This window comes from Choloepus didactylus, chromosome 10 (genome assembly GCF_015220235.1).
Source record: "Choloepus didactylus isolate mChoDid1 chromosome 10, mChoDid1.pri, whole genome shotgun sequence".
In the NCBI taxonomy this organism is placed as follows: domain Eukaryota; kingdom Metazoa; phylum Chordata; class Mammalia; order Pilosa; family Megalonychidae; genus Choloepus; species Choloepus didactylus.
The window spans coordinates 27,455,775-27,480,102 of NC_051316.1; the positions used below are offsets into that span (position 1 = coordinate 27,455,775).

Consider the following 24,328-nt stretch of genomic DNA (forward strand, 5'->3'; position numbering starts at 1 on the left):
GTTCTGGGGTTTTCTTTTTCTGCCTTTTCCTTAGCAGTCCTTTAAGCATTTCGTTTTTGAGCTCTTTAATACAACACATGCAATTTAACACAATCTGAAGTAGACGATTTAGCAGTGTTGTGGTGGCTCAGCCTCGTGGCTGAGAGGTAATGACAGAGCTGCATCTCCAGACAGTAGTTGCACTTTCCAGTGTAGACCTCAGGGGGGCACCAGACCCCCCAGCACTGTCTCTTTGTAAAGAAAGAGGCCTTGGTTTCTAGTTCTGTTTTCACTGTTGGAGACGCAGGACTTCGCCATCTGTAAGAGATGAAGGGAGAGAAAAAAACAAAACAACCTCCACTCCACCCGCCCCCCAAAAAAAATCAGAACAGAAGGCAGTGGTGGGGTGTGGGGGTGGGTGCCATTGCCATGTCGAGGCTGAGCTGAGAAGAGCAGGGGCTCAGGGGCTTTCCTTTCCCTCTGGCTGCAGAAGCCAGCAGGATGGAGGCCACCGGGCCAAGGCTAGAAAGAGGAACTTCAGATTTGGGGGCTTCTTGTTCCATGTCCAGAGCTCTGTATCCTTGTACCTTCCCGCACCCGCCTTCCACCCCTGGGTCTCAAGGCGCTCAGAGAACACGTGTAAATGTAAAATGCAAAAGTACATTTGGCCCTTGTTACTTTTTTTTTTTTAAGCCCAGGAATGACAGATTTATCACTAATTAAACAATAATTTCATTATAGAGTACTGAAAAAAAATTGCTTGTAGTATAAACAGCATCTGGTAAAGATTAAAAAGAAAGAATAATTTTTCCAAGCTCAAATTTGTTAAAAGAAACTTGAATGTTTTGAAACAAAATAGACTCTAAAATGTTAGAAGGATATATACCATTTTACGTTTAGTGTTTTTAAAGTAGAAAGGAAGAAAATGGCATAATGAAAAATACAGATTTATAAAGATGCCTCATTTTATTGGGCAGATGTGAAGGTTTTGTATAAGTAGACTTTTAAAAGCCCAGATCACTTTTGAACTCAGTTCAGGAATTCACTGTTCAAATGAGTCTTATGGAGAATCTTTTTCTTAAGGGAGAAAGTTATCTTGTTATGAATATAGTCATTGTTTAATTTAGATACATAAGTTAACACAGGGACTTCCCACCTGTCAAGAAGAGTGGTTTGGAAGAGCCCAGTCCACAGTGGGACAGGATTGCCGGGTTAAGTTGGATGGAAAACTATCCATCCACCCATCAATGGCCATTTCCTGAGTAAGATACTTAAACTACATTAAAATAGACTATGAAAGAGAATCTCTTCCAGGCTTATTGAACTTCGACCTGTTATGTCTCATCTGCAACTTCTCTCTTTATGTTTAGGAAAAAATATCTGTGAAGAGTGATAGCTGAAAAAGGCTAGGGAGGCTTTTTTTCTGTTCCTTTACTGCCTTTTTATGTTTTGTAAGAGGCATTTACTTTTAACTGTGAATTATCTCAAACCATAGTATAATTTCTCTTTCTGGTTTGTGTTGTGTTCTCTCTCTCTCTTTCCCCCATTCTCCCCCCCCCCCCCACAGTATCAGAAAGTGATAGAAACAAGAAATATTTCTTCCTGAGAATTCTGTTCTTTGATGTTCTCAGGGTGGCCTGCAGTAAACGTTGATGAATCGAGATGAAAATAGCAGATTAAACAAACATCAAGAGGAGAGAAAGAATTGATGTTATTCTTACAGTCCGTGGTACAGAGTGACATGCTGGCCTCTCGCTCCCTCTCCTTCAAAGCAGAAACAGACCATCACCGCACCTTTCTTCTGTGTTGACTTTGTCCTCTGTTGTTTTGTTGAGGGATAGGGTGGGGCTGGGCTGCCCCCTAAGCAGAGAGGAGATGAACGCCACAGTTCTGGGGGGCTATGGAGATTGGGAGGGGATGCACACCCAGCCGGACAGTCTGATCCCTAAGGAAAGGAAGGCAGAGCGCGGAGGTCTCCATTCTCCCTCCCTAGACAGTTAGGGAGGGGGCGGGAAGCAGGGCAAACCCATGGGATTAATGGCCTCCTGGGGACATAGTTTTTCTAGACTTGAAATAATCTGTCCATGAAAATTGTTAGGCCAGATGGAGAAGAGCAGAGCTTGAGAAGGAACAGATTTCGGTGGGATGGAGAAAAACAGACAAACAGATGAAACCCAGGAAAGGTTTCCTTCTTTCCTCATTTTTATAGGAAAGATACTTGCCCAGCTCCTGGAGCTTCAATGCTGGGTCTGGAGCCCAGGGTTGCAGAGTGGCCTGTAGTGTGCTACCTTAGTGTCCCACTTTGCAAATAAAACAGGAGCACAGAGGGGTTAAATGTTTGCTTCATTGGTCACAAGGATGCTGTAAAGATTTGGCAGGGGGAAGAGGAGGGAATATATGGCTTCCAGAAAAGCATACATTAAAACTTTAGTTCTGTTTGGAGGATTCTCTTGATAAGAAAAGCAGCGTAAGTTTGCTTTTGTAATTTGACGTCATCAGGACACATGCCTGGTGTTCTAGTTTGCTAATGGTGTGGAATGCAAAACACCAGAGATGGACTGGCTTTTATAAAAAGGGGGTTTATTTGGCTACACAGTTACAGTCTTAAGGCCATAAAGTGTCCAAGGTAACACATCAGTCGGGTACCTTCACTGGAGGATGGCCAATGGTGTCTGGAAAACCTCTGTTAGCTGGGAAGGCACATGGCTGGCGTCTGCTCCAAAGTTCTGGTTTCAAAATGGCTTTCTCCCAGGACATTCCTCTCTAGGCTGCAGTTCCTCAAAAATGTCACTCTTAGCTGCACTTGGGATATTTGTCCTTTCTCAGCTTCTCTGGAGCAAGAGTCTGCTTTCAGTGGCCATCTTCAAACTGTCTCTCATCTGCAGCTCCTGTGCTTTCTTCAAAGTGTCCCTCTTAGCTGTAGCTCCTTTTATAAACATCACTCACAGCTGCACTGAGTTCCTTCTCTTTGAGTCAGCTCATTTATATGGCTCCACTGATCAAGGCCCACCCTGAATGGGTGGGGCCATGCCTCCATGGAAACACTCAATCAAAGAATTACAATCTAATCAACACTAATATGTCTACCCCACACAAGAGTGCATCAAAGATAATGCTGTTTGGGGGGACATAGTACATTGAAACTGGCACAGATGTCAGTTCTACACAAAACATTATACAGATTCAACACAATTCCAGTCAAAATTCCAACAAACTTCTTTGCAGTAATGGAAAAGTCAATTATCAAATTCATAAGGAAAGTAGCCCTGAATAGCCAAATCCACCTTGAAAAGGAAGAATAAATTTGAAGGACTCACACTTCCTGATATTGAAACTTATTACAAAGCTACAGTAATCAAAACAGCATGGTACTGACACAAGGACAGAAATAAAGACCAATGGAATTGAATGGAGAGTTCAGAAATAAACCCTCAGACATTTTGTCAACTGATTTTTGACAAGGGTGCCAAGTCCATTCGGTAAGGAAAGAATAGTCACTTCAACAAATGGTGCTTGGGAGAACTGGCTAGTCATATGCAAAAGAATGAAGGTGGACTGCTTTCTCAAATCATATACAAAAATTAACTCAAAATGGATCAAGGACTTAAATATAAGAAGTAAAACTATAAAACTTCTACAAGAAAACATAGGGATACATTTTCAGGGCCTTGTGTGTGATAGTTAGGTTCATGTGTCAACTTGGCCAGGTGATGGTGCTCAGTTGTCTGATCAAGCAAGCACTGGCCTAACCAATACTGCAAGGACATTTGTGGCTGGTTAATAAACCAGAAGGCTAGTTTATTAAATCATCAGTTAATTGATTGCATCTGTGGCTGATTATATCAATGATGGGAGTGTCTTCTGCAATGAGAAAATCCAGTCAGCTGGATTTAATCCAATTAATCAGTTGAAGACTTATAAGCAAGACAGATAGAGGACCTTCACTTCTTCTTCAGCTGCCCAGTGAAGCATTTCCTGGGGAGTTCGTCGAAGTTGCTGGTTCATTTCCTGAGGAGTTCATCGGACATCTTCCTTGGAGTTGACAGTTTGTTGACGGCTCTAAGGAATTTGGACTCGTGCATACCCACAGTTGCGTGAGTCACTTTTACAATTTGATAATCAGAGACACCTCTCATTGATTCTGTTTCCCTAGAGAACCTTAACTAATACACCTGGCCTGTTAGCATGATGGTGTTCATGAGGAGAGGCACTGACCCTTAAGTTATGTTGCTTCGGAAGTGTAAAGAGTCTCATTTTAAAAACCATCAGTGAAAGCTGCAATGACAAAGATCTGTTCAAAGCTCTGGGCAGCAAGGGAGACTGTTTTTAAAATAAAAATCTCAAGCCGTTGCTGTTTCAGCAGTGTTTCCCCTGCCTCCTGGCATCCTATCTGTTTTAGAAGCTATAACAACAGGTTGGGGAAGCAGTTTGAGAGTAACCAGCGGTTTGAAATACTTGGAAAGAAAGGAACCGAAGAGAAAAGTACATCACCACGGGAACAGGCAGATTCTGCACAGTTCTGCACAGAAGATATTTGAAACATCTGATTGATCTGTTTTGCTAGAAGAGTGCATAAAAGAAAATTATATCCCAGCTCTAGTTCTCTTTTGACAAACTGAGTTAGGACTTTCTTGCTTCGCCCCTTGATTCACAAGGTGGCCCTATTCTGTACATTGGATCATCCTTTTCTTTGCCATCTGCAAATCCCTGTAATGAGTGGTGAATGATTCTGTATTAGCTTCAAAGATGCCAAGTGGCTGTGGGGTAGCTGACCATTTAAAGCAAAAGGAAATTTCTATTCTATCATTTTCAGTTTTGGTATTCTTTTCTGTCAGTGGGTATTCAGGCTCTGTGTGTCTGTCTGCATTTGGGCACATGGCAGTGCTGTTTGGCCTGAAACCCTCTTGTTCAAGAGGCTGGTTGTCTATGTATTAGACTTTGAAAAGCTGTTCTGACAAACTTGGGTGACTCCCATTTCTTCAAAACATGCAATTCACTTTTCCCTTATTGCTTGATTTTCCATCATGACTACATTGAAATTTTTATGATATTTTCTGGGCATATCTCTAGTGATCTCTTAATAACTTTTAGCATCTCTGTTATTATTTACAGTGAGGTTGAAAAGCAGGACGATTAACTTACTTGCCTCAGACAGAGCCAAGAACTCGCCTCTCCTCTGTTGAATCATGGTTTTGCCAAATTACTTTTTTGAATAATGAACTTATCTATAAGAATTTCTAATTGGTTTCTCTTAGAGAAAAATGCACGTCAGTGAAGGATTAAGAAGTGTGGGAGAGAAGAAGGTAGCTTTAACCCATGCATTTTATTTAAAGAGTAGGCATTTATAATTTGCAAATCTCTCTCCTTCAAAAAACTATAAGGAAATCCTGTCATTTTACTAAGTGGCAATGCTCTTGCCTGGCAGTTTTCTGGGACAGCCTGCAGTGGAGGTGCATGAACGCTAGATGGCACACATTCAATGTTACAACTCACAACTCCATGCAGGACCAAGCAAGGGTGGGAAAGAAGGTCTGTAGAGATGGGCACCGTTCTTCCCAGTGTGGCCCAGAAACCCTGATAGCAAAGCGCATCCTTTGTTTTTTTTTCCCCTTGTTGAGGAGACTATGAAAAATTGTTTTCCAAAACTAATCAAAGACCCAAAGAGATACCCTGTAGAGCCTAATCCACTAACATTTGGGTGCCACTGTAATATATCTGTTTTAGAACACAAATGGGCATTTTCATCTGACTTCATCTCATGCATTGAGTTCTGGCCAAAAATATACAAAACCTGGGTGAGGGCCACTGAAACCCCACCCAGGCCATAGGAGGCCAGGTTCCCCAGATTTAAACCAATAAAAAAACCTGTCACCAAAATATTCGAGGAATAAATTAGGTAGATTTCACCATTCAAGTTGATGGTATCTTTTTTTTTTTTTTTTTTGCATCAACCCTCTTTTCATCCTAATATTTATAGTGCACTAAAATAAGATATGGTTTGGTCCAGCATGGTGGAGTCAATGCTTTCCTCAATAATAATTCTAAATTATTATGCACTCACTACGTAATAAGGAACAAACAGATAGCAGACCCAGACCTAGTATGTACAGGCCGTGCAAGAAGGTAAGACATGGGCAAATGAAGTAACCCTAGCAACATAGGCAGGCTCTGGGTCTTCGCTATGCCATGCCAATACAAGAGATTTTTTAATTTCCTTGATACTTATTTTTCTGGATCATCTGTGCTGATGAAAGAAAATGTGGAACTTACAGAGGAGCATAAAGAGGAAATAAAGCTGGCCCACAGGCCCCCTGCCCAGAGAGGGCCGCTGTTCGCATTTGTAGGCAGGGCTTTCTCTGTGCACCCATGGGTTCCATTTTTCTAACTCAAAGGAATATGCCCATTTTTGAGTCACTCCTAGTTCTGGACAATTCATTTGCTTGATAATAGTGAGTCATTACTAGTGAAAGCTTGTGATATTTAACTTTCTCACGGTTTTCTCCTTTATAGTCTCAAGCAGCCTGCCATCCTGCCATATTCAGAATTGTTGATGAAATGTTCAGGTAAATGTTATGCTTTTTTTTCTTAGATCTAAAATGCTCAGTTTTCAAACACGAATAAAAAATTTCTTTGGTAGTGTCCGGCTATACAATGAGGAAATTAGTGTTTCTGATTTCTTTACTCCTCTTAGCTTTCCAGTAATTAGAGAGAAAAAATTTAAAAGTCAGTGTATATTTAAAAGCCAACACCTAGCAATTAAGGCAACTTTCTCTTTTTTAAACCTTTTTAAAGTCTAATAATAATGATAGAAAAGCAGGATTGAATTAAATATTCATGTAGGAGTTGTTTTCTCAGCTCAAAATAAAGGGTAGCAGTATATCCTTTCACCACATGAGGGCTGACCAATCTTTTTAAAGGATTTTAAAGCTAAGGAAAAGCAAGATAAATAAGTAAAGCAAAGGCAAAATAAACTGTATGTGTTTTATCTTAGAACACATCACTTTTTATTTTGAAAATGTGAGTGCTTCTTGGAAAATGAATTGGATTTACTGATTACAAGAGGAGAGGAGCCTGCCCGACATTGGGTTGGATTATGGCAGGCAGTTAGTGGGGGTTTTAACCATGGAGCCCGAGACTGAGCCCCAGTGGGGGAGCTCATCACCCAGGGAGTGTTTCTAGCCTCTCGGGGACGCTCGCCCCCCTCAAATACAGTAGTGGAGGCTCCAGGGAAAGCAGCAGATGCTGGAGTAGGGAATTTCTCCAATAGCAAATAACCCACCCCTGGGGCTGGTTTTGAAACACACTAACTTTAAGCTAAATGAGCACAGAAATTAGAAGTCAGTATGCTTTTTAAGTTGTACAAAAATGTATGGAAACCACTCTAGGTACCTGCAGATTCTACCACCACCTGCTGGGTGAATTTGACTGGGCCCTTTTATTCCTTTGGGCACCTCTTTCTCTACCTACAAAAGCAGAATGGCTATTGATGTTGCATGTCCAGGTGTACACTGCATAAATATTTGTAAAGAGCATTGGGGCTTAAGTTGGAAGGGCTGCGTGGCACTTAATAATTGAAGAGCCAAGAAGGAGAGCTCTGCACATTGGGATTTTAAAGAGATTATATAGAAAAGGGAGTAACACATTTCTTCTTCCACACAGGTCTAAAATCTGATGCATTCAAAGATCCTGCTAAAGCTTTTGGTAGAAAAGAATGTCTCACTCTTCCCTTTTATAGTTCAAATTCATGTTTGCCAGATTAATAATTAAATATGTTGTGATTTGATTTTGTGTTGCTCAGGTATGCACTCTTGGAAACTGATGGAGCCCCAGAAGTACTGGCCACTGTTCAAGTGTTTACACGATGCTTTATAGAAGCTCTGGAAAAAGAAAACAAGCAGGTTCATTATATTGAATATATTATTCATTCCTCCCCAAGAAAAAGAGGCTATTAAGAGTTTTTGGCTAATTACCAGAAAAGAACACTTAATTTTTAGTGATATTGATGGACTGTTTTGCTCATGAAGAAAGCTTCCAAATGAATGAGTGTCCCAACAAAGGTGAAACCATTTTAATTGAAAATAAATCAAGATAGTGCCTGTCTGCCCATGCCCTGGTACCCAGAAACATTTCTCTACCATTGTGGCAGAGATCTTGGTCACATCACAATGTGCTGACCTGGAGAATGGATTTCCTCATGCCCTGTGGTGCTCACTGTCTGAGACGCTAAATGGGACTCTGCCCCTCTGCTTCACCACATCCCCCTGGTCCAGCATTCTGCAATCTAGATGGACGTGCTGAATTGGAAAAGCCACTTATTACAAAGCAATGCTGGGGATTTGTAGTTATTATCATCTTATATTCTTAGCTTCCATGCCTATCTAAGACCTAAATGTGAATTGGATTCCAGGAGGGAAAGGAGCAGGCAAGAGGGACAGTGAGAGATTTGAGTAACTGTAGAGGAACTAGGAATGGCAGTGACCAAGAGGTGCAGGCTAGATGCAGTCAGTGTTCAAGGCTCCAGGCGCGGGCACTGCAGGAAGACTTGGCTCCGGGCCCCGCTGACCAATTAGAGAAGCCTTGGCTGCCAGGGAGCTTTTACCTTTGGGCAATTTAATTGGCCTTTATTTCTAATAGCCACCCACTTACTGTTTCTGGGGCACTTTGCCAGAGTGCCTGGGTCCCCTGGATCTTCCCCACGGCTGAAACATGCTATGATCCCTTGTGATGCTTTCTGCAGTTTTACTTGAGAGCAGTGCTGTGACGCTCGGCTCTGCTAAAATCCCACAGGCTGACACGTCAAAGAAACCTTGCAGGTTTCAGCAGATGTTTCTACTTTTCGAGGCAATGATAAATATTTATGAATCATATTTTCCCATCATCTCTTTCCCTTGGGAAGCTGACTAGACTGGAGCAAACAGCGTTATCAATGCTACCCAGCCTGGAATTCAGGAGAGCTTTGCCGAAAGGCACCGGCTGACCCTGACAGTTATTTTGAGGCATAACTATAAATATCTTTTATCCTCCCTTGGACATACTTTGTATTCCCAATTAGGATCTCACCTCTAGAATCCCTCTCTGTTGACTCCTTAAGCACACCTAGGGTGGGGCAGAGGCCTCTGGTGAAAGTCTTGCTTATTGGCTCTGGCTCGAGTCTGTTTTATTATCAGTGTTGTTATTGAGTCTGTGTTGGTCTTGGGCAGTATGGATTGGGAAGGGAGTGGCAGTTGCTTTCAGTTTTGAACAGTCCCCTTACCAAGCTCCATGGGTCTGGTGGTGCAGGGGCCACCGCTGGGTCTTGGTGCAAGGCCGGGTGGAGAGCCGCAAAATATCAGGAACTCCTCGCCTTCACCTCTGGCTCAGAACAACAGAGCAATTATCTTTCACCTTTGCAGAGGAATGCCACAAATTTTATTTCATTTCTCTTCCTAGAGCCATAACTGATCGCCAGCCTTTTAAATTGGTGGCTATTTTCATTTATGGATCTCCTGCCTTTTTGTAAAATAGACCTTGGGTGCCCATTTTTAGACAAATCTATCCTTGATGAATGGCATCCTTTCATATTTGGCCTGGGCACATCCCTCTTTTATGTTTTTGTTTCATTCATTCATTTTTTAATAAAATGAATATCTGTGAACCCAACATCCAAACCGACACCTGGACCACAAATAACAGCTGTGTTACTGTGCTCCCCCTCTACCCCATCACCCTGCCTTTCTGTCCCCAAATAACCACTGTTTGGAATGTTATATCTATCACTCCTTTGCTTTTTCTGCAAATAATTTGATCACGTTTTTATGATTGCCTAACTATTTTTATTTAAGTTTGGTTGTTTTTGTACTTCATTTGAAACACAGGAAAGTAGTATACTCTGTGTTGTCCTTTGAGACTTGCTCTTTTCCACTTAGCATGTTACAGAGATTCGTTTATGTTGCTGTGTGTGGCTGTGGTGAGCTATGGCTGTGCAGTGTTCCAGTGTGAAAATATACCACACTTTTCTTGCTGGTGGGCATTTGGGTTGTTTACAGATTTTTTTCCGTCGCAGGGTTGCTCGGAACATTCCTGGATATATACTGAGGAGTAGCAGTGCTTGGTTGTTGGGTACCTTTAGTAGATACTGCCAAATTTTTGTCTGAAGTGGTTCTGCCAGTTTACCCTCTCACGGCAGGTTGTGAGAGATCCTGCCAATCCCCGTTCTTTCCCATTGTCAGAAATGTTTATCTTTTATGCCTTTCCTCCTCTTTTATCCTTTCCTCTCCCCCTTGCTCTAGATGAGCACATTGCAGCTCCACCACTGTGCCTTCTAGCAGGCAAAAGCCTAAGATTGTCGTGGCAGGCCACCTTTTCTGGCTCTGTACCAAACTAGTTCAGGTTCTCTGTTCAGAAATGGCAGTCTGATGATGTATTAGACTAAATCTCCCACAGGTAAAAATGATCAACTCCGAGCTAAATATATTTTTTTAAGAAACTATTTGAAGATACTTGAGAACAACCAGAAAAAGCTGGAGGGGATCCCACTCTTGAACAAGGAAACCACATTAGTGATCTTCCACTTCTCTCCCGAGGGCTCTTCCCAGTCCCTGGGAGCACGGGAGGCAGGGAGCGGCCACAACTCAAGGCACGTTCGGATTGGCCAGAGCTGGGGGCTGCCAGAGGAACAAAGTATAGATGGGGTAAAAAGAAAACCAACATCAAAAAAGAGCCCTACATCCAAAGATAATTACAAAAATTACAGGAAAATTAAATATTTTAGTAAAAAGATAGAGATGTCAGATTCAATGAAAATCCATGACTCAACTATATGTTTTGTTTGTTTTTCCGGAGACTTTGGGTTTCAGAAGGCCCATTTATTTTTATTTTTTAAATGCAGTTTTATTGAGGTATATTCATGTGCCATACAAGCCATCCACAGTATCATCACATAGTTGCATATTCATGACCACAGTCAATTTTAGAACATTTTTATTACTCCAAAAAATAAATAAAAAAATAAAAAGAAAAAGAGAACTCAAAACATCCCCTACAAACCCCCCCCCCCCATTATTAACTCCTAGTATTGGTGTGGTACATTTGTTATTGTTGATGAAAGAATATTAAGCTATTACTGTTAACTATAGTCCATAGTTTGCAATAGGTATATTTTTTCCCATATACCCCTCTATTGTTAACACCTTGTAATCATGTAGTACGTTTGTTCTAGTTCATGAAAGAACTTTTTAATATTTGTACAATTACAGTCATCGTCTACCACAAGATTCACTGTGTTGTACAGTCCCATGTGTTAACCTCTTGCTCTCCTTCCATTGACATATATGACTCTAAACGTCCCCTATCAACTACACTCACACACAATTTAGTACTGTTAATTATGCTCACAATACATGCTACCATCTTGTCTATCCATTTCCAAATATTTAAATTCAATGTAGTTAAAAATTCAGCACATATTAAGCATCCATTCCTCATTCTCTAGCCTCATTCAATCTCCTGGTAACCTAAATTCTGGATTTTATGTCTATGAGTTTACATATTATAATTAGTTCATATTGGTGAGATCATACAATATTTGTACTTTTGTGTCTGGCTTATTGCACTCAACATAATTTCCTCAAGGTTCATTCATGCCATGTGCTTCAGGACTTCATTCTTCTTACTGCTGAATAATATTCCATTGTATGTATGTACCACATTTTGTTTATCCATTCATCAGTTAATCTATACTTGAGTTATTTCCATCTTTTGGCAATTGTGAATAATGCTGCTGTGAACATTAGCATGAGAATGTCTGTTTGCGTCCCTGCTTTCAGTTTTCCTGGGTATATACCAAGTATTGGGATTGATGGATTATAAGGCAACTCTATACTTAGCTTCCTGGAGGAACCGTCAAACTGTCTTCCACAGCAGCTGTACCATTTTACATTCCCACCAGCAGTGAATAAGTGATCCTATTTCTCCATATCCTCTCCAACACTTGTGGTTTCCTGTTTGTTTAATAGTGGCCATTCTAGTAGGTGTGAAATGGTAGCTCATTGTGGTTTTGATTTGTATTTCCCTAATAGCTAGTGAAGATGAGCATCTTCTCATGTGCTTTTTTAGCCATTTGTATTTCCTCTTTGGAAAAATGTCTCCTTTGCCCATTTTTTTTTAAATTGGGTTGTTTGTCTTTTTAATGTTGAGTTGTAGGATTTCCTTATATATTCTGGATATCAAATTCTTATCAGATATGTGGTTTCCAAATATTTTCTCCCATTGAGTCAGCTGCCTTTTCACCCTTTTGACAAAGTCCTTGGAAGCACAGAAGTACTCAGTTTTGAGGAGGTCCCATTTATCTATTTTTTCTTTCATTGCTTGTGTATGTTTGTTTTTAAGAGACCCATTCTAACTATAAGAAAGTAAAAAGAAGGAAAGAGGTATGTTATGCAAGTAATAAGCACAAAAAGCTGGTATGGGAGGGCGGGGCAAGATGGCAGACTGGTGAGCTGTATGTTTTAGTTACTCCTCCAGGAAAGTAGGTAAAAAGCCAGGAACTGCGTGGACTGGACACCACAGAGCAATCTGTCTTTGGGCATACTTCATACAACACTCATGAAAACGTGGAACTGCTGAGATCAGCGAAATCTGTAAGTTTTTGCGGCCAGGGGACCCGCGCCCCTCCCTGCCAGGCTCAGTCCCGGGGGAGGAGGGGCTGTCAGCTCCAGGAAGGAGAAGGGAGAATTGCAGTGGCTGCTCTCATCGGAAACTCATTCTACTGATTCAAACTCCAACCATAGATAGACTGAGGCCAGACACCAGAGACTCTGAGAGCAGCCAGCCCAGCAGAGAGGAGACGGGCATAGAAGGAAAACAACACGAGAAGCTCCAAAGTAAAAGCAGAGGATTTTTGGAGTTCTGGTGAACACAGAAAGGGGAAGGGCGGAGATCAGGCCTTGAGGCGCATATGCAAATCCCGAAGCAAGGCTGATCTCTCTGCCCAGGGCACCTTTCCTTAATGGCCCTGGTTGCTTTGTCTATTAGCATTTCAATAACCCATTAGATCTCTGAGGAGGGCCGTTTTTTTTTTTTTTTTTTTTTTTTTTTTTTAAATCCTTTTTGCTTTTTCTAAAACAATTACTCTAAGAAGCTCAATACAGAAAGCTTCAAAGAATTGAAATTTGGGCACGTCAAGTCAAGAGCAGAAATAAGAGAGCCCTGAGACAAAAGGCAATAATCCAGTGGCTGAGAAAATTCACTAAACAACACAACTTCCCAAGAAAAGGGGGGTGTCCGCTCACAGCCACCATCCTGGTGGACAGGAAACACTCCTGCCCATCGCCAGCCCCATAGCCCAGAGCTGCCCCAGACAACCCAGTGTGACGGAAGTGCTTCAAATAACAGGCACACACCACAAAACTGGGCGTGGACATTAGCCTTCCCTGCAACCTCAGCTGAATGTCCCAGAGCTGGGAAGGGGGAGCAGTGTGAATTAACAGAGCCCCATTCAGCCATCATTTGAGCAGACTGGGAGCCTCCCAACACAGCCCAGCAGCCCAGAACTGCCCTGGGGGGACGGCACTCACCTGTGACATAGCACAGTCATCCCTCAACAGAGGACCCGGGGTGCACAGCCTGGAAGAGGGGCCCACTCACAAGTCTCAGGAGCCATACGCCAATACCAAAGACTTGTGGGTCAGTGGCAGAGACAAACTGTGGCAGGACTGAACTGAAGGATTAGACTATTGCAGTAGCTTTAAAACTCTAGGATCATCAGGGAGATTTGATTGCTAGGGCCACCCCCCCTCCCTGACTGCCCAGAAACACGCCCCACATACAGGGCAGGCAACACCAACTACACACGCAAGCTTGGGACACCAATTGGGCCCCACAAGACTCACTCCCCCACTCACCAAAAAGGCTAAGCAGGGGAGATCTGGCTTGTGGAGAACAGGTGGCTCGTGGACGCCACCTGCTGGTTAGTTAGAGAAAGTGTACTCCACGAAGCTGTAGATCTGATAAATTAGAGATAAGGACTTCAACTGGTCTACAAACCCTAAAAGAACCCTATCAAGGACAGCAAATGCCACGAGGCCAAAAACAACAGAAAATTATAAAGCATATGAAAAAACCAGACGATATGGATAACCCAAGCCCAAGCACCCAAATCAAAAGACCAGAAGAGACACACCTAGAGCAGCTACTCAAAGAACTAAAGATGAACAATGAGACCCTAGTACGGGATATGAAGGAAATCAAGAAGACCCTAGAAGAGCATAAAGAAGACATTGCAAGACTAAATAAAAAAATGGATGATCTTATGGAAATTAAAGAAACTGTTGACCAAATTAAAAAGATTCTGGACACTCATAGTACAAGACTAGAGGAAGTTGAACAACGAATCAGTGACCTGGAAGATGACAGAATGGAAAATGAAAGCATAAAAGAAAGAATGGGGAAAAAAATTGAAAAACTCGAAATGGACCTCAGGGATATGATAGATAATATGAAGCGTCCGAATATAAGACTCATTGGTGTCCCAGAAGGGGAAGAAAAGGGTAAAGGTCTAGGAAGAGTATTCAAAGAAATTGTTGGGGAAAACTTCCCAAATCTTCTAAACAACATAAATACACAAATCATAAATGCTCAGCGAACTCCAAATAGAATAAATCCAAAAAAAACCCACTCCGAGACATATACTGATCACACTGTCAAACATAGAAGAGAAGGAGCAAGTTCTGAAAGCAGCAAGAGAAAAGCAATTCACCACATACAAAGGAAACAGCATAAGACTAAGTAGTGACTACTCAGCAGCCACCATGGAGGCGAGAAGGCAATGGCACGATATATTTAAAATTCTGAGAGAGAGGAATTTCCAGCCAAGAATACTTTATCCAGCAAAGCTCTCCTTCAAATTTGAGGGAGAGCTTAAATTTTTCACAGACAAAGAAATGCTGAGAGAATTTGCTAACAAGAGACCTGCCCTACTGGAGATACTAAAGGGAGCCCTACAGACAGAGAAACAAAGACAGGACAGAGAGACTTGGAGAAAGGTTCAGTACTAAAGAGATTCGGTATGGGTACAATAAAGGATATTAATAGAGAGAGGGAAAAATATGGCAAACATAATCCAAAGGATAAGATGGCCGATTCAAGAAATGCCTTCACGGTTTTAACGTTGAATGTAAATGGATTAAACTCCCCAATTAAAAGATATAGATTCGCAGAATGGATCAAAAAAAATGAACCATCAATATGTTGCATACAAGAGACTCATCTTAGACACAGGGACACAAAGAAATTGAAAGTGAAAGGATGGAAAAAAATATTTCATGCAAGCTACAGCCAAAAGAAAGCAGGTGTAGCAATATTAATCTCAGATAAAATAGACTTCAAATGCAGGGATGTTTTGAGAGACAAAGAAGGCCACTACATACTAATAAAAGGGGCAATTCAGCAAGAAGAAATAACAATCGTAAATGTCTATGCACCCAATCAAGGTGCCACAAAATACATGAGAGAAACATTGGCAAAACTAAAGGAAGCAATTGATGTTTCCACAATAATTGTGGGAGACTTCAACACATCACTCTCTCCTATAGATAGATCAACCAGACAGAAGACCAATAAGGAAATTGAAAACCTAAACAATCTGATAAATGAATTAGATTTAACAGACATCTACAGGACATTACATCCCAAATCACCAGGATACACATCCTTTTCTAGTGCTCACGGAACTTTCTCCAGAATAGATCATATGCTGGGACATAAAACAAGCCTCAATAAATTTAAAAAGATTGAAATTATTCAAAGCACATTCTCTGACCACAATGGAATACAATTAGAAGTCAATAACCATCAGAGACTTAGAAAATTCACAAATACCTGGAGGTTAAACAACACACTCCTAAACAATCAGTGGGTTAAAGAAGAAATAGCAAGAGAAATTGCTAAATATATAGAGACGAATGAAAATGAGAACACAACATACCAAAACCTATGGGATGCAGCAAAAGCAGTGCTAAGGGGGAAATTTATAGCACTAAACGCATATATTAAAAAGGAAGAAAGAGCCAAAATCAAAGAACTAATGGATCAACTGAAGAAGCTAGAAAATGAACAGCAAACCAATCCTAAACCAAGTAGAAGAAAAGAAATAACAAGGATTAAAGCAGAAATAAATGACATAGAGAACAAAAAAACAATAGAAAGGATAAATATCACCAAAAGTTGGTTCTTTGAGAAGATCAACAAGATTGACAAGCCCCTAGCTAGACTGACAAAATCAAAAAGAGAGAAGACCCATATAAACAAAATAATGAATGAAAAAGGTGACATAACTGCAGATCCTGAAGAAATTAAAAAAATTATAAGAGGATATTATGAACAACTGTATGGCAACAAACTGGATAATGTAGAAGAAATGGACAATTTCCTGGAAACATATGAACAACCTAGACTGACCAGAGAAGAAATAGAAGACCTCAACCAACCCATCACAAGCAAAGAGATCCAATCAGTCATCAAAAATCTTCCCACAAATAAATGCCCAGGGCCAGATGGCTTCACAGGGGAATTCTACCAAACTTTCCAGAAAGAACTGACACCAATCTTACTCAAACTCTTTCAAAACATTGAAAAAAATGGAACACTACCTAACTCATTTTATGAAGCTAACATCAATCTAATACCAAAACCAGGCAAAGATGCTACAAAAAAGGAAAACTACCGGCCAATCTCCCTAATGAATATAGATGCAAAAATCCTCAACAAAATACTTGCAAATCGAATCCAAAGACACATTAAAAAAATCATACACCATGACCAAGTGGGGTTCATTCCAGGCATGCAAGGATGGTTCAACATAAGAAAAACAATCAATGTATTACAACACATTAAAAACTCGAAAGGGAAAAATCAATTGATCATCTCAATAGATGCTGAAAAAGCATTTGACAAAATCCAACATCCCTTTTTGATAAAAACACTTCAAAAGGTAGGAATTGAAGGAAACTTCCTCAACATGATAAAGAGCATATATGAAAAACCCACAGCCAGCATAGTACTCAATGGTGAGAGACTGAAAGCCTTCCCTCTAAGATCAGGAACAAGACAAGGATGCCCGCTGTCACCACTGTTATTCAACATTGTGCTGGAAGTGCTAGCCAGGGCAATCCGGCAAGACAAAGAAATAAAAGGCATCCAAATTGGAAAAGAAGAAGTAAAACTGTCATTGTTTGCAGATGATATGATCTTATATCTAGAAAACCCTGAGAAATCAACGATACACCTACTAGAGCTAATAAACAAATTTAGCAAAGTAGCGGGATACAAGATTAATGCACATAAGTCAGTAATGTTTCTATATGCTAGAAATGAACAAACTGAAGAGACACTCAAGAAAAAGATACCATTTTCAATAGCAACTAAAAAAATCAAGTACCTAGGAATCAACTTAACCAAAGATGTAAAAGACCTATACAAAGAAAACTACATAACTCTACTAAAAGAAATAGAAGGGGACCTTAAAAGATGGAAAAATATTCCATGTTCATGGATAGGAAGGCTAAATGTCATTAAGATGTCAATTCTACCCAAACTCATCTACAGATTCAATGCAATCCCAATCAAAATTCCAACAACCTACTTTGCAGACTTGGAAAAGCTAGTTATCAAATTTATTTGGAAAGGGAAGATGCCTCGAATTGCTAAAGACACTCTAAAAAAGAAAAACGAAGTGGGAGGACTTACACTCCCTGACTTTGAAGCTTATTATAAAGCCACAGTTGCCAAGACAGCATGGTACTGGCACAAAGATAGACATATAGATCAATGGAATCGAATTGAGAATTCAGAGATAGACCCTCAGATCTATGGCCGACTGATCTTTGATAAGGCCCCCAAAGTCACCGAACTGAGCCATAATGGTCTTTTCAACAAATGGGGCTGGGAGAGTTGGATATCCATATCCAAAAGAATGAAAGAGGACCCCTACCTCACCCCCTACACAAAAATTAACTCAAAATGGACCAAAGATCTCAATATAAAAGAAAGTACCATAAAACTCCTAGAAGATAATGTAGGAAAACATCTTCAAGACCTTGTATTAGGAGGCCACTTCCTAGACTTTACACCCAAAGCACAAGCAACAAAAGAGAAAATAGATAAATGGGAACTCCTCAAGCTTAGAAGTTTCTGCACCTCAAAGGAATTTCTCAAAAAGGTAAAGAGGCAGCCAACTCAATGGGAAAAAATTTTTGGAAACCATGTATCTGACAAAAGACTGATATCTTGCATATACAAAGAAATCCTACAACTCAATGACAATAGTACAGACAGCCCAATTATAAAATGGGCAAAAGATATGAAAAGACAGTTCTCTGAAGAGGAAATACAAATGACCAAGAAACACATGAAAAAATGTTCAGCTTCACTAGCTATTAGAGAGATGCAAATTAAGACCACAATGAGATACCATCTAACACCGGTTAGAATGGCTGCCATTAAACAAACAGGAAACTACAAATGCTGGAGGGGATGTGGAGAAATTGGAACTCTTATTCATTGTTGGTGGGACTGTATAATGGTTCAGCCACTCTGGAAGTCAGTCTGGCAGTTCCTTAGAAAACTAGATATAGAGCTACCATTCGATCCAGCGATTGCACTCCTCGGTATATACCCGGAAGATCGGAAAGCAGTGACACGAACAGATATCTGCACGCCAATGTTCATAGCAGCATTATTCACAATTGCCAAGAGATGGAAACAACCCAAATGTCCTTCAACAGATGAGTGGATAAATAAAATGTGGTATATACACACGATGGAATACTACGCGGCAGTAAGAAGGAACGATCTGGTGAAACATATGACAACATGGATGAACCTTGAAGACATAATGCTGAGCGAAATAAGCCAGGCACAAAAAGAGAAATATTATATGCTACCACTAATGTGAACTTTGAAAAATGTAAAACAAATGGTTTATAATGTAGAATGTAGGGGAACTAGCAGTAGAGAGCAATTAAGGAAGGGGGAACAATAATCCAGGAAGAACAGATAAGCTATTTAACGTTCTGGGGATGCCCAGAAATGACTATGGTCTGTTAATTTCTGATGGTTGTAGTAGGAACAAGTTCACTGAAATGTTGCTATATTATGTAACTTTCTTGGGGTAAAGTAGGAACATGTTGGAAGTTAAGCAGTTATCTTAGGTTAGTTGTCTTTTTCTTACTCCCTTGCTATGGTCTCTTTGAAATGCTCTTTTATTGTATGTTTGTTTTCTTTTTAACTTTTTTTTTCATACAGGTGATTTGAAAAAAGAAGGGAAAGTTAAAAAAAAAAAAAAAAAAAAAAAAAAGAAAAAAGACAAACAAGGGGAAAAAAAAAAAAAAAAAAGATGTAGTGCCCCCTTGAGGAGCCTGTGGAGAATGCAGGGGTATTCGCCTACCCCACATCCATGGTTGCTAACATGACCACAGACATAGGGGACTGGTGGTTTGATGGGTTGAGCCCTCTACCATAAGTTTTACCCTTGGGAAGACGGTTGCTGCAAAGGAGAGGCTAGGCCTCCCTGTATTTGTGCCTAAGAGTCTCCTCCTGAATGCCTCTTTGTTGCTCAGATGTGGCCCTCTCTCTCTGGCTAAGCCAACTTGAAAGGTGAAATCACTGCCCTCCCCCCTACGTGGGATCAGACACCCAGGGAAGTGAATCTCCCTGGCAACGTGGAATATGACTCCCAGGGAGGAATGTAGACCTGGCACCGTGGGACGGAGAACATCTTCTTGACCAAAAGGGGGATGTGAAAGGAAATGAAATAAGCTTCAGTGGCAGAGAGATTCCAAAAGGAGCCGAGAGGTCACTCTGGTGGGCACTCTTATGCACACTTTAGACAACCCTTTTTAGGTTCTAAAGAATTGGGGTAGCTGGTGGTGGATACCTGAAACTATCAAACTACAACCCAGAACCCATGAATCTCGAAGACAGTTGTATAAAAATGTACCTTATGAGGGGTGACAATGGGATTGGGAAAGCCATAAGGACCAAACACCACTTTGTCTAGTTTATGGATGGATGTGTAGAAAAGTAGGGGAAGGAAACAAACAGACAAAGGTACCCAGTGTTCTTTTTTACTTCAATTGCTCTTTATCACTCTAATTATTATTCTTGTTATTTTTGTGTGTGTGCTAATGAAGGTGTCAGGGATTGATTTAGGTGATGAATGTACAACTATGTAATGGTACTGTAAACAATCGAAAGTACAATTTGTTTTGTATGACTGCGTGGTATGTGAATATATCTCAATAAAATGATGATTTAAAAAAAAAAAAAAAAAAAAAAAAAAAAAAGCTGGTATGGCTCTATTAGCAGTAGATGAAATAGACTTCAGGACAAGGACTGTTACCAGAGATAAAGAAAGACATTTCATAATGACAAAATGGTCAGTTCATCAGGAGAACATACAAATTATAAATGGATATGTGCCTAATAGCAGAGTTTTAAAATTTGTGGAGCAAAAGCTGACAGAAGTCAGGGATTGATTTAGGTGATGAATATACAACTATGTAATGGTACTGTGAACAATCGAATGAACGATTTGTTTTGTATGACTGTGTGGTACGTGAATATATCTCAATAAAATGAAGATTTAAAAAAAAGCTGACAGAAGTAGAGAGAAATAGTCAAGCACGCATAAAATACTTAGAAATAAATTTAACAAAAGATGTATAAGTCTTCTATACTGAAAATTACAAAACACTGCTGAGAAACTAAAGAAGACTTAAATATATGGAGAGAGAAACCATATTCATGAATTGTTAATATGTTTCTTCTCCCCAAATTGATCTATTGCTTCAATGCAATCCCAGCCAAAATCCTAGCAAGGTTTTTTTACAATAGAAATTGAGAAGCTGATTTTAAAACTTATATGGAAATGCAAAGAACCTAGAATAGCCAAGACAATTTTGAAAAACAAAAACAGAACAATCAGAGGACTCATACTACCTGATTTCAAGGCTTACTATAAAGCTACAGTAATCCAGACAGTGAGGTATTGGCAAAAGAGTAGACATAGAATAGTGAAGAGATTGAGTCCAGAAGCAGATGCACGCATATATGGTCAATTGATTTTTGACAAAGGCACCAAAGCAATTAAATGGAGAAAGGAAATTTTTCAAGAAATGGTGCTGTAACAGCTGGATATCCATATTGCGGAAAAATGAACCTCAACCCCTACCTTACAAACTAAACAAAATTTTATTTGGGATGAATCATAGGCTTCAATATAAATGCTAAAACTAAAGAGTTCCTAGAAAAAAAAGAAAATATAAGAGCATCTTTTTGACTTTGGCATTGGCTAAGATTTCTTAGGAGGAATGCAAAATGGCACTAACTGTAAGTGAAAAATGGGTAACTTAGACTTCATCAGAATTTAAAACTTTTGCTCTTTGCTAGACATTGTTAAGAAAATGAAATAAGCCACGAGCTGAGAGAAAATATTTGTCATACGCGTACCTGACAGAGAATTTGTGTCCAGAATATTTAAAGAGCTCTTACAACTCCTTAAGAAATGACCCAATTTTGAAATATGGACGGAAGGCTTGAACATACACTTCCAAAAAAATGCATAAATAGGCAGTGAACATATGAAAATTGTTAAAAATCATTTGCCATCAGGAAACAATGCATAGTAGAACCACCACAATGAGATAACATTTTATATCTACTAGATTGACTAAAATTAGTATGACTGACTACCAAATGTTGATAAGCATTTGCAACAAATGGAATTCACATACAATGCTGAGGGTGGAGTGTGAAATGGTACAACCAGTTTGAAAAATTGTATGGCAGTTTTTTATAAAGCTAAATAGGCATCTACTCTATGACCAGTAAATTAACTCCTCTGATATTTCCCAAGAGAAATGAAAACAAATGTTCACAAAAAGACATCAATAAGATTGTTTATTCATAAGAGCCCCAAACTGGAAACAGCCAAATGCCCATCAATAGGAGAATACACACACAGATTATGGTTATGGTATATTCATACAATACAATGACAACTTCAGAGTGATAAAAAAGAATGAACTTCTGATACACAATTACACAGATGAATCTCAAAAAAAAAAAAAAAAAAAAAAAAAATGTTGAGCCGAAGAAGCCAGACACAAAAGAATACATACCCTATCATTCCATTTATGTGAAATTCAAGAAGAAGCAAAACTAATCTTGTGTTCGAAACTAAAATAGTGATTGCCAGGGTGGAATGGAGGGATTGATTGTAAGAGGCCCACGGGAATTTTTTGGTGTGATGGAGATGTTCTGTATCTTGACTAGGTTGATAGTCACATGAATTTATGCATTTACCAAAACTCATCAAATTGTATGCTTAAAGCCTATACAGTTCACTGTTTCTATATTTTACCTCAGTTTTTAAAAACAGTAGTTCAGAAAGCATTGGAATTGATAGTTATAGCACTTTGGTTCTTAAACTATGTTAGCACTATTGTTTTATGCCTTTTTTGTTGTTAAAAAAAAACATGCTGTAATACCTAACATCTTCCAACTGCCCTGGCACCTCTCATTTAATAGATTTACATGTATAATTGGGTTCAAATGAGGCAAAGAACTTTTATAAAGACCTCAGGGGGTATAACTTCTTTATTTTTCTTAAGTCCCAGAAGGTGACTTTAAAAAAGTTCATTTTTCTGGAATATATTTACAAGGTTATTGGAAGCATCTTTTTAAAATAAATGTTTAAGAAAACATTCTGACCATGTGAGTATTAGTAGAACATTTTTGGGCAAAAGAATACAAGATTTTTATTTTTTTAACACCCCTTCCAATCCTAATGTTCCATGCTGTTTTGAATTTTTGGTTCTATTATAGCTGAAATTTGCACTCAAGACCTACTTTCCTTATGCTTCTCCATCTCTTGTCATGGTGCTACTCCAACACCCTAAAGGTAAGCTGAGGTTGATTTTACCCATGTCAAAATGATTTCTGGGACACAGCACTGGCAAATTATAACCCTTCCCTCCCTGGAATTGATCATTTCTAAGATCACGTTAAACTCTCAGGGTCTCATGTTCTGTGGATCTTGAGAATTTACTCAACTTCCCAGTTATGATAACAAAGACATGAGTGAAAAAAAAAAAGGAAAAGGACAAAACTGGCCTCTAGTTAGGTTTTGATTCTGGATAACACAAGAGCTGGTGCGAGCCAGACCCACATGGATGCTAGGAACAGGCTAAGACTTGGCTAAATTAAAATAAACAGTGCATGTATTTGTATTTCATCTTTCTACTCCTTGTACCATGGCTGCTGAATGATACCAAGGATATTTAGGAGGCGATTTCCTCAGTAACCAAGAGAAGTCTTTTGAAACAATTCTGTAAGATATTGGCATTAGACCATAGCCTTGTCTGATTTCATTTGCCAGCCTTCTGTCGGCCAGATCCAATTGGAGAAGTGATGACTCCACCCTTAATTCAGCCGAGGTTGATCAGTTAATATCCCTGTGACCTCGTGTTTGGGAAGAATTCCAGAGATTGAGAATAAAGCCATCCCTTCCCTGTAAGGCCTGAAGTCTGGAGGGAAGGAAGCAGTGACAGCATCGATTCTGCTATAAAGGAAGGAATTTAATCTGACCATAGAGGAAGGGACATAAAAAACAAATTACATTCCCCTTTCCATGCCATTTTTTGCCTTCTTTTTTCTTGAGAGTTGAGTGAGTAGATTCATTTCAGGGAAGTCAGTAATTCCAAAGATTTAGAACCTCTGACAAAATCTAATTCCTCTTCCTTTTTCTAGATGAATATAGGTTCTTATCCAAAGTGTACCATCTGATAACTGTCCTCTCAGATGCTAAAAATGATGGGCCTCAGTAGAATCTCTGGTTGACAGTTTGGTGAAACTTAACCTGTGGGGGCCCGATGGGAAAACTCTTAATAACAAGTCAGAAAGAGTAATAATCCACTTTCCTCGGGTATACCTTGTAGCTTAAGTCAGATCAACCAAGCCTAAGGCTAGCCTACTTTAGAAGCCGAACGATCTCCAGAAGAAGTGTCAGAGTTGTCATTTTTGAAGTTTTGAAACCTATAAGCAAAAGACTGCACTCAGCCTATATGCCGTTTCATCCACGTGATTGTCCTAGATTTACGTCCAAAAATAAATCAGTCCATCCAAGCAGAAGTACCAGAACCTCCTATGCTATTTCATGGAGTCGTTGCTGGGTATTACTTTTGGAAAGAACTAATGTTATATGTAGAAACTAAGTGTTTTTAATAGTATATTCCTTTATTTATCAGAAATTTATTTTATGCCTATTTTGAATCCTGTGGGACATAAAAGATGGATTATTTATGAGCCCTATCTA

The 24,328-nt window shown here is 39.7% G+C and overlaps 1 protein-coding gene across 3 annotated transcripts in view; it reads left to right on the forward strand.

The window, feature by feature from the left end:
• The window catches only part of FANCC (FA complementation group C), a 290,247-nt gene that overhangs the window by 245,000 nt on the left and 20,919 nt on the right, over positions 1-24,328 (forward strand). For 2 of the 3 annotated variants that reach the window (XM_037797499.1, XM_037797500.1), the window contains 3 exons: positions 6,490-6,542; positions 7,778-7,877; positions 22,840-22,915. In XM_037797499.1, coding sequence (XP_037653427.1) covers positions 6,490-6,542; positions 7,778-7,877; positions 22,840-22,915 — 229 coding nt within the window. The remainder of the gene's footprint in view (positions 1-6,489; positions 6,543-7,777; positions 7,878-22,839; positions 22,916-24,328) is intronic. The other variant, XM_037797501.1, reaches the window with a different exon arrangement.